The 12499-nt window shown below is 42.7% G+C and overlaps 2 gene segments (V, D, J or C); both read right to left on the bottom strand.

Annotated features, from left to right (window-relative positions):
- Positions 1-4237: 4237 nt before the first annotated feature.
- LOC102413587 lies at positions 4238-5589 on the bottom strand. The segment is given in 2 exon segments: positions 4238-5294; positions 5427-5589. Coding segments are annotated over 2 exon segments (540 nt in total).
- Positions 5590-9432: 3843 nt separating this feature from the next.
- LOC112587894 lies at positions 9433-10309 on the bottom strand. The segment is given in 2 exon segments: positions 9433-9895; positions 10044-10309. Coding segments are annotated over 2 exon segments (459 nt in total).
- Positions 10310-12499: the final 2190 nt, after the last annotated feature.

Below are 12499 nucleotides of genomic sequence, written 5' to 3'. Positions count from 1 at the left end.
TAACAATTTTTAGGAGAAATAGTCAGAGGGTTTCTTCTTTCCATATGTCTCCATGATTCCCATGGGTCAGGAAAGGCCCCCTCTGCATGGAAAGTGCTCCCTCCTCTCCCTAGACCTTCACCTGAATTCGCTCTATTCATCCCCAAGACACAGCGCACATGTTGCTGGAATGTTGTAATGTTGCATAATGTTGGAAACATTATCTCAGTCAGGTCTCAAATAATGTGCTGCTGAGTGAGCAGTAACTACCCCTGCTCCATGTGCTCTGCTCAGCTGCTCAGTCGTGTCTGACTCTTGTGGCCCTAGAGACTATAGCCTGCCAGGCTACTCTGTCCATGGGATTTCCAGGCAAGAATAGTAGAGTGGCTTGCCATGCCCTCCTCCAAGGGATCTTCCCAACACGGGGATTGAGCCAGAGTCTCCTGCATCTCCCGCATTGCAGGTGGACTCTTTACACATCTGAGCCACCAGATCATTTAAGGCAGATCTCATCTAATGTGTGGTTGAATGAGCAGGTTATTACCCCTATCCATCATAAAATGTCATATTTGTAAAATTAAAAAATAAATTGCTGTTACTTCTTTTTACTGATAAAGGTAGAGTTGACCTTCCAACTAGAAAACTGGGCAAAATATATGAAGCAAGTTGTGGATCTTGGACATCAGGTGGCACAGACATAAGGAAAACAGGTGAGATGAGCCAAGACATGGCCCAGCTCTCTTCACGGAGGGAGCTTCTAGGCACCAGTGCATGAGGGATTTAACAAAAATGGCCCAAGTGTCTCACTGTGAGATGCAATAACATTTTGGGGATCCTGAGGAACCTAGAAATTTGTGGACCAGTGTACCAGAGAGGAGGGATGGGGGCAAAAGAGAGAGAGAGAGATGAGGGCAAAGAGGTGGGGGGAGGCGTCACTGTGAATCTTGGACTGAGCACAGATCTGTAACTAAAGAGAGAAGACTCCATGAGTTTGGTAAACCTCCCTGAAGGGGCCTCCTTTGGGGCCCTGGACCCTACTTGGATGACAAGCCACCTTACACCTCTAGCCTCATGAGACCTTACTTAGTTAACCTAGTTCTTGAAACGTCTTTTTACTTCTTGTCACATTCTTGCTTTAATTCAACTAAGTATCTTTTTTAGCATGCCAGGTTTAGATGGTTAGTATGTTAGCCGGGCACTCTTCATTCCTGAGGCGCGTGTGTGGTATTGACCTGTCTCTGTTTGTTTGTTTGTTTTCTTAGGGATTCAGGGATCTCAATGGAAAGAACTGTTGGCTCAGTGTCTGTCAGCCTGTTTGTATAGTTTCTTGTGCAATTATTTGTGCCAGTGAAGTAAACCCAGCAGAAGATTTAATGGGGTCATTTCATAGCTTGTTCTTTTCTCTAGGATAGGGTTTATTTTATGCAAAGTCTGACTATATTATGGTAAGAATTGTTGCCATTGTTTTTGCTGACATAAACCATTTTAAGGCATGGGAACGTGTGGCTGCAGACAGCTGTGAGGTTGCCTTAAACGGGCTCTCAGGGCAGCATTGTCAATCCAGTAACAATGGCTGTGACTAAGTCAGTTGAACTCAAAAACAGTCTTCTTCAAATGTGCCTTTTTCACCTACTGAGATTTTTTTTACCAGTTAAAATGAATTTTGTTAGTTCTTACCAAAGCTGGGATCATTTTAAATGCACATCTGTTTGCTGAGCTATTCTTTTTGTTTGTTTTTTGTCTGCGCCAGGTCTTAGTTTAGGCTTGTGGGATCTAGTTCCCTGACCAGGGATCGAACCTGGGCCTCCGGCAATGTGAGTGCAGAGTCCTACTCACTGAACCAACCCTCCACCTAAAATTAAAATCTTGAGTTGAAGTTATCATGCTGGCAGGACTCTCTGGCTCAGCAGATCACCTAGATTCTCTTAAAGTCTTGTGCATTTTCAGGAATCCCTAGCTTCCAGCATTCATTCTGGAAATTTACAGGGTTGTCTGCAATGTGGAAACCAAAATCAAATACAATTCCTATCTCAAATTCCTTTCAGTTGATTGAGAAGCAGGTAAGCAAAAAAAAAAAAAAAAAAAATGCTATGCCCTGTCTGTACTCCCACTAGCCTGGACCCCAATATGTGAAATGAGGGATCAGACTGGAAGTAGAGAGCTGATGCAGTTACCACCATGGGAATAAAACCTGTAGAATACTTTTTTTTTCCCACCATTAAGATTTATTTTTCTTCCTTCATCTCCCTTTCCATTTCTGTGGCCTCTTTATTAAGATGTGAACCCCAGTGGTCAGGTGGCCAGCACCCAGTGTGCAGGACTCCAGGATGTCAGGGGAGAAGGCAGTGCTTACTTCAGGTGGGTGTCCAGATTCACCATAAGTGATGATGGTGACTACATCTGACAAGACCATAAAACTACTATAACTATTAAACTCTGCATTTAAGTTATTGTGTCTATAAATTGGGTTTCCCCAGTAGCTCAGCAGTAAAGAATCTTCCTGCCAATTGAGGAGATGAGGGTTCAATCCCTGGGTCAGGAAGATCCCCTGGAGGAGAAAACAGCAACCCACTCCAGTATTCTGCCTGGAAAATTCCATGGACAGAGGAGCCTGACAGGCTACAGTCCACAGGATTGCAAAGAGTCAGACGCCACTCAGCAACTGATCACCAGACACAATACACACATGCCTATAAATTATGAAATGACAATGATTAGTATCCTGGCCACATCTCACAGACTGCCCAGCAGTAAACATTCATCTCTTCCCACCTGCTGTGCCCACCACTGTCCTTCCAGAAAGTCTGCTCTCAGAAGTTGCAGACAGGAGTTCAGCCTGAACAGATGAGCGGACTCTCTGTGCAATGGGCACGATTGTAGCAGAGATGCAGAGAGTGACCAAAGTGGCTTCACATTCCTGCTCATGAGCAGAGGAGTGTGGAGATGTTCCTGCTTGGTGAGTGGGTGGTAATTTCTCCTAGTCTCTTGAGCAGGTGAAAAGCCCACTCCACTGCCAAGATAGCTTATTGTAAGAGTACATAAATACTTCTTCCACTTGTCTGAAACATGACTGACTGATGAATTAATTTTCCCTGCTTTTGCTGTTGTTCAGTCCCTAGATCATGTCCGACTCTTTACGACCCCAGGAACTGTAGCACGTCAGGCTTCCCTGTCCTTCACTATCTCCCAGAGTTTGCTCAAACTCATGTCCATTGAGTCAGTGATGCCATCCAACCATCTTATCCTCTGTCACCTTCTTCTCCTCTTGCCCTCAATCTTTCCCAACATCAGGGTCTTCTCCAGTGAATCAGTTCCTCTCGGTCAGGTGGCCAAAGAATTGGAGCTTCGGTTTCAGTATTCTAGCAGGTTTTATTCCGCTGGTGGTAACTGCATCAGAATTCCAGATTCAAGATTGCCGCTTCGCTTTCTTTATGGTCCAACTCTCACATCCCTACATGATTACTGGGTAAACCATAGCTCTGATTATAGGGACCTTTGTCGGTAAAGTAATGTCTTTGCTTTTTAATACACTGTCTAGGTTTGTCACGTCTTTTCTTCCAAGGATCAAGCATCTTTTAAGTTCATGGCTGTACTCACCATCTGCAGTTACTTTGGAACTGAAGAAAATAAAATCTGTCATTGTTTCCACTTTTTCCCCATCTATTTTCCATAAAGTGATGGGACCAGATGTCATAATCTCAGTTTTATGAATGTTGAGTTTTAATCCAGCTTTTTCATTCTCCTCTTTCACCCTCATCAAGAGGCTCTTTACTTTCTCTTCGCTTTCTGCCATTAGAGTGATACCATCTGCATATCTTAGGTTGTTAATATTTCTCCTGGCAAACTTGATTCCAGCTTGTGAATCATCCAGCCCAGCATTTTGCATGGTGTACTCTGCATATAAGTTAAATAAGCAGGGTGACAATATATAGCCTTGAAGTACTCTTTTTCCAAATTTGAACCAGTCCATTGTTCCACGTGCAGTACTAACTCTTGCTTCTTGTCCTGCATACAGGTTTCTTGGGTATTCCCATCTCTTTAAGAATTTTCCACAGTTTGTTGTGATCCACACAGTCAAAGGCTTTAGCATAGTCAATGAAACAGAAGCAGATTTTTTAAAATTCCCTTGCTTTTTTCTGTGATCCAGCCAGTGTTGGTAATTTGATCTCTGGTTCCTCTGCCTTATCTAAACTCAGCTTGTACATCTGAAGTTCTTGGTTCACGTTCTGCTGAAGGATAGCTTGAAGGATTTTGAGCATAATTTGCTAGCATGTGAAATGAGTGCAGTTGTATGGTAATTTGAACATTCTTTGGCATTCATTCCCTGAGATGAGGTTACTAGCAAAGAGAATATCCTGTACCCAGTTTGAATACAAACAATACACACAACACCTGCGATATTTACAGAGTGGGCTGCTCTGATCCACAGGCCCCTTGACAGAAGGAATATCTTCTCAGAAATTCTCCTCCTGGAACTTACTTAGGCAGCAGCATTTCTGGAGCAACCAGAAGAGATGGAAAAGTCAAGGAAAGAGAGAATAAAGCTCCAGTCACTGAAGATGGAGTGTCTGCAGGTGAAACTCAGCAGGATACACAATCATGGCCTGAATTTTAAAAACCAGAGACTAGCTTCCAGGTCACACAGTCATCCATCAACAATGTGCCCTGGAATTTTCCTTAACACATTGTAAAATATTTCAGCATATATAATCTGAATTGTCATTGAAGAGTTAATGTCACTTTAAGGGATTCTATGCCATCTGGGGGGATGTCGATGGGCTGAAAACAGGCATTTCTGGAGAAAAGCGCTTAGGTTCCTCTTTACACTGTCCTGCCCCAGATTCCTCTGCAAGGCAATTCAAGAATTTCAAGGTCCTTGGCTCTGAGTATCAGAGCTGGAAGTGCTTTGACACTACCTCTGGAGAGAGAAACGACACCCTTTTTCAGGGCTGCCCACAGCCAGAGCCCCATCTGCACTCTGGGTTTGTGCTCAGCTCCCCCGCAGCCCTCTCTCACTGTGTCACTCAGAGCACAGTAGTACACAGCCGAGTCTGATGCTTGCACTGCCAGTTTCTGCAGGTGGAAGGAGCTGTCACGCTTAACAAGAGTGGCCTGAAAACCTTCATGCTCTACCTTCTTGTCTGCTGTTAAGCCCTTCAGAAGGAGTTGAGGAGCTTTTTTGAGATGCTGGACGTACCAGAAAAGATAGGGATTTGAATACCTGGTCTGGTAAGTGCAGTTCAGGGTCATGAGATCCCCCTCTGAGACAATCACTGGGCCTTCTGTCTGGCTCACTGAGTCACCATTGGTCCCTCCTACAAGAAAATCGCTTTGTTATCGTAGAAATGTACAGGAAAAGAGTTTTCAGTCAAAGAAGAAAAGTAAAACTTACCTATAGTTATAAGAAGGTGAAAAATCATTAACATTTGGAATAAAATATTACTTACTGAATATTAAGATGATCAGAACAACTGACTGAGTGACAGAATGCATGTTCGCAAAAGAAAACGATCCTTGTTCCCTGGAAACACCAGTCAAACAAATCTAGTCTCCAGCTGGATGTTACAGAAGCTCGTCACTCAGAAACTGAGAGCCCCTTTATGTACTGCAGCAATATTCTGTCTTGTGGCTACAAAGCAGGCAAGTGAAACCAGCTCCTGAATACAATGAGGAACCGCATGTGAAGGAAGCCCCGCCCTCTGGTGGTGATAGTGAAAATTGCACCACAGTGGAGTGTGACCTATTCCTCCTAATAATACCTTGTGGGGTACACAGGAGAATGGGGCAGGACCGTAAGAAGAGAATCCTAAATGTAAGCATGCTTAGGGAAATATTCTATTATTCCTTCCATAACTTTTTGCATGGTACAGGTATCTCTAGCTTCACAAGAAATCCCAGTTACAATTTCTAGATGGAATAGTCAGAGGTTTCTTCCTTGCATGTGCCTCCAGGATTCCCATGGGTCAGAGAAAGACCCCTCTGTATGGTATGTGTTTCCTCCTCAACCCAAGTCATTTCTCTGAAGTAGTTATATTCATGTTGACTCTGTCAACATGGATGGAGAAAATTTTATCTAAGGCAGGTGTCAAATGATTTGTTGTTAAATGATGTTATTATCCTGATTTATCATGGAAAGACTTATTGCTGCTAAGTCACTTCAGTCGTGTCCAACTCTTTGCGACCCTATGGACTGTAGCCTGCCAGGCTTACCTGTCCATGGGATTATCCAGGCAAGAATACTGGAGTGGGTTGCCATTTCCTTGTCCAGGAAAGACTTATTAGTAAAACACAATAAAAGTAAAATATGTGACTTCTTTTTCACTGATAATGGTAGAGTTGATCTTCCAATTGGAAAACTATTTTTGGACCTTGAACATCAGGTAGCACAGAGATAAGGAAAACAGATGAGATGAGCACTAACATTGACCAGTTTACTTCATGGAGGCAGCTTCCAGGCACCAGTGCATGAGGGATTTACCAAAAATAGTGCAGCTGTCTCATTGTGGGATTGAGACAGAATAGCAGAACGGAGATCCTGAAATACTTAAAAATTGTGGACGTCTGTACAGGAGAGGAGGAATGTTGACAAAAAAGAGAGAGAGAGAGAGATAAGAACAAGGCAGGGGTTGAGGGGTGGGGGAAAGTGGGGTGGTGGAGTTGGACCATCCTTGGATGACGGCAACCTTACCCCTTTAGCCTCATGAGGGACAGGTGAACTTAATTAGGGACCTTGGTTCTTGAAACACAATCACTATTGTTTCACTTCTTGTCACATAGTTGTTTTAACTCAACTAAGCATTATTTTTAGAATGTCAAGTTTAGATGCTTAATATGTTAGCCAGGCACTTTTCATTCCAGAGGCACTTGTATGTGGTGTTCATCTGTCTTCTGTTTGTTTGTTTGTTTGTTTGTTTTTTAATTTTATTTTTAAACTTTACATAACTGTATTAGTTTTGCCAAATATCAAAATGAATCTGCCACAGGTATACATGTGTTCCCCATCCTGAACCCTCCTCCCTCCTCCCTCCCCATTCCATCCTATTAAGAATTCAGGAATCTCTGTGGAAAGAACTGTTTGTTCAGTGTCTGTCAGCCCATTTGTCTGGTTTCCTGTAAAATTATCAGCTAGAGAAGTGAACCCAGAAGAAGATTTAATTCAGTCATTTCATAGCTTGTTTTCTCTAGGGTTGGATTTCCTTATGCAAAGTAAGACTGTATTATGGTAAGAAGTCAAAACATTGTTCTTTGCTGACATACACCATTCTAAGGCATGGGAATGCTGCGGCTGCAGGCAGCTGGGAGGTGGCCTGACACGGGCTCTCAGGCAGTGCTGTCAACCCAGGAACAATGCTGTGACTCTTAGTTGAATTAAGTCCGTTTTGTTTATTTTTGTTTTTATTTCCAATACTCTAGGAGGTGGGTCAAAGAGATTCATGCTGTGATGTATGTCAAAGAGTGTACTGCCTGTGTTTTCCTCTAAGAGTTCTATGGATTCTGGCCTTCTTTTAAGTCATTAATCCATTTTGAGTTTATTTTGTGTTTGGTGTTGGGAAGGGTTCTAGTGTCCTCCTTTTACCTGTAGATTTCCAATGATCTTCCAATTAAAAATAAATGTTTCTAAATGGCAATGACCAAGTGAGTTGAGCACAAGAGCAATCTTCTTCAAATGATACCTGCTAATGGACATAGAATTTATCAACAGTCAAAATGACCTGTTTTTCTAAAATTAGGGTATATTTTTAATGCACGGCTGTCTGCTGAGTTGTTATGTTTTGTTTTTGTTTTTGTCTGTGCAGGTCTTAATTTCGGCTTGTGAGATCTAGTTCCCTGATCAAGGATCAAACTCAGGCCCCCGGCATTGGGAGCGCAGAGTCCTATCCCCTGGACCAAAGTTCCCCCTAAAATTAAGGTCTTGAGTCAAGTGATCATGCTGGCAGGACTCTCTGGCTCAGCTCATCACCAAGGTTCTCTTAAACTTTTGTGCATGTTCAGGAATCCTTAGGCTCCAGCATTCATTCTGGAAACTTACAGAGTTGTCTACAACATGGAAACCAAAACCAGACATGATTCCTATCTCAAACTGCTTTCAGTTGACTGAGGAGCAGGTTAAAAAAAAAGAAAAAAATTCCTCTGCCCTGTCTGTAGTCCCACTAGCCTGGACCCAGAGATGTGGAATGAGGGATCAGACCGGAAGTAGAGGGCTGACACAGTTACATCCAGGGGAATAAAACCTGCTTGGATACTTTCCTTTCACTGTTCAGATTTAGTTTTGTTTTTTTTTTCATCTCCCTCTCCCTTCCTATGCCCTGTTTATCAAGATGTTGAAGCCCCAGTGCTCAGGTGTCCAACACCCAGTGTGCAGGACTCTAGGTTGTTTGGAGGAAATCTGTGTTTACCTTCATGTGAGTGTTCAGACATCCACCACCCCCATCCCCTGTTAAATAAGGATGGGGACTACATCCTCCAGGAATATTAAAACCATTGTAACTATTAAATTCTGCATTTTTATAGTTGTGCCTATAAATTTTTAAATGACAATGATTCAGTGTTTATGCCACATCTCCTAGACTGCCCAGAAATAAAACATATATCTCTTCTCCTTCTGTGTCCTCCACTGTCCTTACAGAAAGTCTGGTCACAAAATTGCAGACAGGAGTTCAGCCTGCAGAGATGCAGAGGGTAAACTCTGTGCAATGGGAACAATTGTAGCAGAGATGCAGAGCACTGGCCCCAGTGGCTCCACATTCCCTGCTCATGAGCAGAGGAGTGGGGAGATGTTCCTGCCTTGGGAGGGGGTGATACTTTCTCCTAGTTTCTTGGAGCACGTGAAAAACTCACTCCACTCCAAAGATAGCTTATTGTAAGAGTACATAAACACTTTTTCCATATATCAGAAATACGACTGACTGATGAATAAATTTCCCCTGAGGTGATGTTATTATTGGCAAAGAGAATATCCTGTACTCTGTTTGAATACAAACAATACACATCATGCCTGCAATATTTACCATCTGGACTGCTCTGACCCACAGGGCCATTGACAGAAGGATTATCTTGTCAGAAAACTCTCCTCCTGGAACTTACCTAGGTAGCAGCATTGCTGTAGCGGCCATAGGGATGGAAAAGTCAAGGGAAGAGAGAATAAAGCTCCTAGTCACTGAAGATGGAGTGTCTGCAGGTGTATCTCAGCAAGACATACAATCCTAGTCTGAATTGTTAAAACCAGAGACTACCTTCCAGATCACACAGTCATCATTAACAATGCTCCTGGGAGTTTTCAATAACAGCTTGTGAAATATTTCAGCATATATCAACTGAATTGTCACTGAAGACTTAATGACACTTCAAGGGATTCTGTATCTTTAGGGGGAATGTGAATGGGCTGAAAACAGGCCCATTCTCCATTTGTGGAGAAAAGCGCTTAGGTTCCTCTTTACACTGTCCCGCCCCAGATTCCTCTCTGTAGGGCAATCCAAGAATTCCAAGGTTCTTAGCTCTGAGCTTCAGAGCTGAAAGTACTTTGACGATGCCTCTAGCACAGAACTCTGGAGAGCTGCCCACAGCCTGAACCCATCTGTGCCCTTGGGTTTGTGTTCAGCTCCCCCTGCGGCCTCTCTCACTGTGTCACTCAGAGCACAGTAGTACACAGCTGAGTCTGATGTTTGCATGGAGGATTTCTGCTGGTGGAAAGAGCTGTCACTCGAGATATGAGTGGCTTCAAAACCTCTGCTGGTCACCTTCTGGTTTCCTAATGAGCTTTTCAGGAGCAGCTCAAGCTCTCTGTTTTGGTACTGGACATACCAGAAAAGAAAACCTGAATAGCTGGACTGGTAAGTACACTTCAGAGTCAGCGATGTCTTCTCGGGGAGGGTAACAACACGTTCTGTCTGGGTCACCGAGTCTCCACTGGTGCCTCCTTAAGGAAAAAAAACCACACACACACACAGTAAGGCTTTGTTAAGTTGGCTAAGGAAGAGGGACCATCTCCCGCTTGATAGAGGTTACATGACATCCTAAAACCAAGGAATAGAACATCTTAGAAATTTTAAATAAATGTTACTCACGCCTTATCAACAAGATCACAAGTCCTAAGCACAAAGCAGACAGCATAGCTGGCTCAGAAGCAGTGGAAGGCTGAGTTTGGGGATACACCAAAGTTGAAAAAACTATTCCACTAGTTTCTTGATCTTTTGTTGAAATCTTCAAGAAAATCTTGGTTCATGTGTTATGCAAGACAAACTCCCCTACAAGATCATGCTGTAGGCTGAGCAAGAGAGAAAGGTTCTCAGAAATGAAAGATGAATTTATATCAAACCACCAACGAAAGGGAGCAGCGCCCTCTGTCGTTCTCCCTCTGTTCCTGCAGTCTGCTGTACATCTTTTGGTATTTACCTTGAAAAGGAGCTCAAGTTGTAGGCATAGAAGAGAAATAAGTATCTGGGATGAGCGTAGGGCTCAAGCAAGGAAGCACCAAATAATTTCTGCAGACTTCGCAATGGTGCCCGAAGCTGAGACAGTTGGTAATTCCTCTGTCTTTAAGATGCAGAGAAATACAGTTCCCTTAAGGCTTTCCAGGCCCAGCATCTATTGTCTGATCACACTGAGCAATAAGCTCATTTAGGCAACTTAAGTTATAGTGTGAGTGTGAAAAAAGACTGAACTGAGATCTCTTCTTGTCACTTCCCTCACTGGTCCCCTAGAACCAGGGGATGAGCTGTCTCTGCTTAGAATGTTCCTCCTTTCTGCCCAGAATCTTTGCCTAGGCAACTTTTTATTCCTTCTTTAAGAACCAATTACTCCTTATGAAAGTGCTGATCCAGTCCTTCAGGCTGAGTTAGGACCCACCTCTCTTCCCACCGTGCCTTGTACGCACATCTATCACTGTCATTTCTACACCATATTGGAATCATTTGTGTGTTGTTCTTCAAACTAGGTTTGATGCACCTGAGATCAGGAACTTCATCTTATTAATCTCAGTGGCCAGCTTCTCAAAATACACAGAACACTAGTTCAGAGCAAGTGGTTTAAAAATATTTGAAAAATGAATGAATAAGTGAATGAGGAGACATGTCCGGGTGTACAATGATCTGTTTATGAAGTATGGTCTCTACGAGAAATAGTTCTCAGGCCCACGGTATGATGAGCTGCTTCCAGAGGCAAGTCTAGGGTCTGAACACAGGAGCATTAGGTATTTCTCAAAACTAAGGCACAGTTCTTCATATAAGAGACCACTCTCATACTGACTATTTAAAAAATATTATAGCACCTTTATTCATACAAAACTCAGGTTAAGTATAAACGTCTTCGGTTCACAGTTCTTAATCACCAAAGTGAAAGTCGCTTAGTCGTGTCCGGGTCTTTACGACCCCATGAACTATGTCGGGCTCTCCAGGCCAGAATACTGGAGTGGGTAGCCTTTCCCTTCTCCAGGGATTTTCCCAACCCATGGGTCAAACCCAGATCTCCCGCATTGCAGACGGATTCTTTGCCAGTTGAGCCACAAGCAAAGCTCTAGAATATGGAGTGGTAACCTATCCCTTCTCCAGCAGATCTTCCCGATCTAGAAATCAAACCAGAATCTCCTGCATTGCAGGTGGATTCTTTACCAACTGAGCTATCAGGGAAGCCCATGCATACAAAATACAAAATTAATAAAATTCATATTAAAACTTTAATGTGAGGAGTGATATTTTGCTGAAACTAAAGAGGTAGTAAAATCTCATTAGAAGAAAGCTATAGATTGTGTCATTCAGTAATTCACCTGATTAAGATGATTTGGAGCTTAATGCACTATTGTCTGCTGCTGCTGCGAAGTCACTACAGTCGTGTCCGACTCTGTGCGACCACATAGACGGCAGCCCACCAGGCTCCCCTGTCCCTGGGATTCTCCAGGCAAGAACACTGGAGTGGGTTGCCATTTCCTTCTCCAATGCATAAAAGGGAAAAGTGAAATTGAAGTCACTCAGTCGTGTCCGACTCTTAGTGACCCCATGGACCGCAGCCTACCAGGCTCCTCCATCCATGGGATTGTCCAGGCAAGAGTACTGGAGTGGGGTGCTATTGCCTTTTTCGTGCTATTGTCTGAATTACTGTGATTAGTGATTTCCGGTATTTTTACTTCTATTCAAAAATATCCATTTAAGTCAGCATTATATAACTGTATTATTGAATAAAGCATCAAAAAGTCAGCACTGAAAAAAATATTGTGCATTTACTGCTACTCTTTTTTCTACTGAATTGCATGTTGATACATTCAAACTTTTGAAATGTTTAAAAAATATTCTTAAAACTTTTATCCTATGATGCTTTTATCTGTAAAGTGTCATTATTCCATTTGTTTTTAATTAGATTTAAAAAATGACATAATACAATATCTTCAGAAATATGGGGAGTATTCTAAATTGTCCCAACAGATGATTAGAAATATGCCTCTATTATTTAATTTGTTGTCATCAAACAAAAAAATCCAAATCAAAAAATTCTAATGTAATTCCTACACCCTGTAGGTTGGCAGACGTTT

Source organism: Bubalus bubalis, chromosome 11, assembly GCF_019923935.1.
Source record: "Bubalus bubalis isolate 160015118507 breed Murrah chromosome 11, NDDB_SH_1, whole genome shotgun sequence".
Taxonomy (NCBI): Eukaryota; Metazoa; Chordata; class Mammalia; order Artiodactyla; family Bovidae; genus Bubalus; species Bubalus bubalis.
Note: the sequence above shows the minus strand (reverse complement) of the source record. Positions and strands in the feature narration are given on the sequence as shown.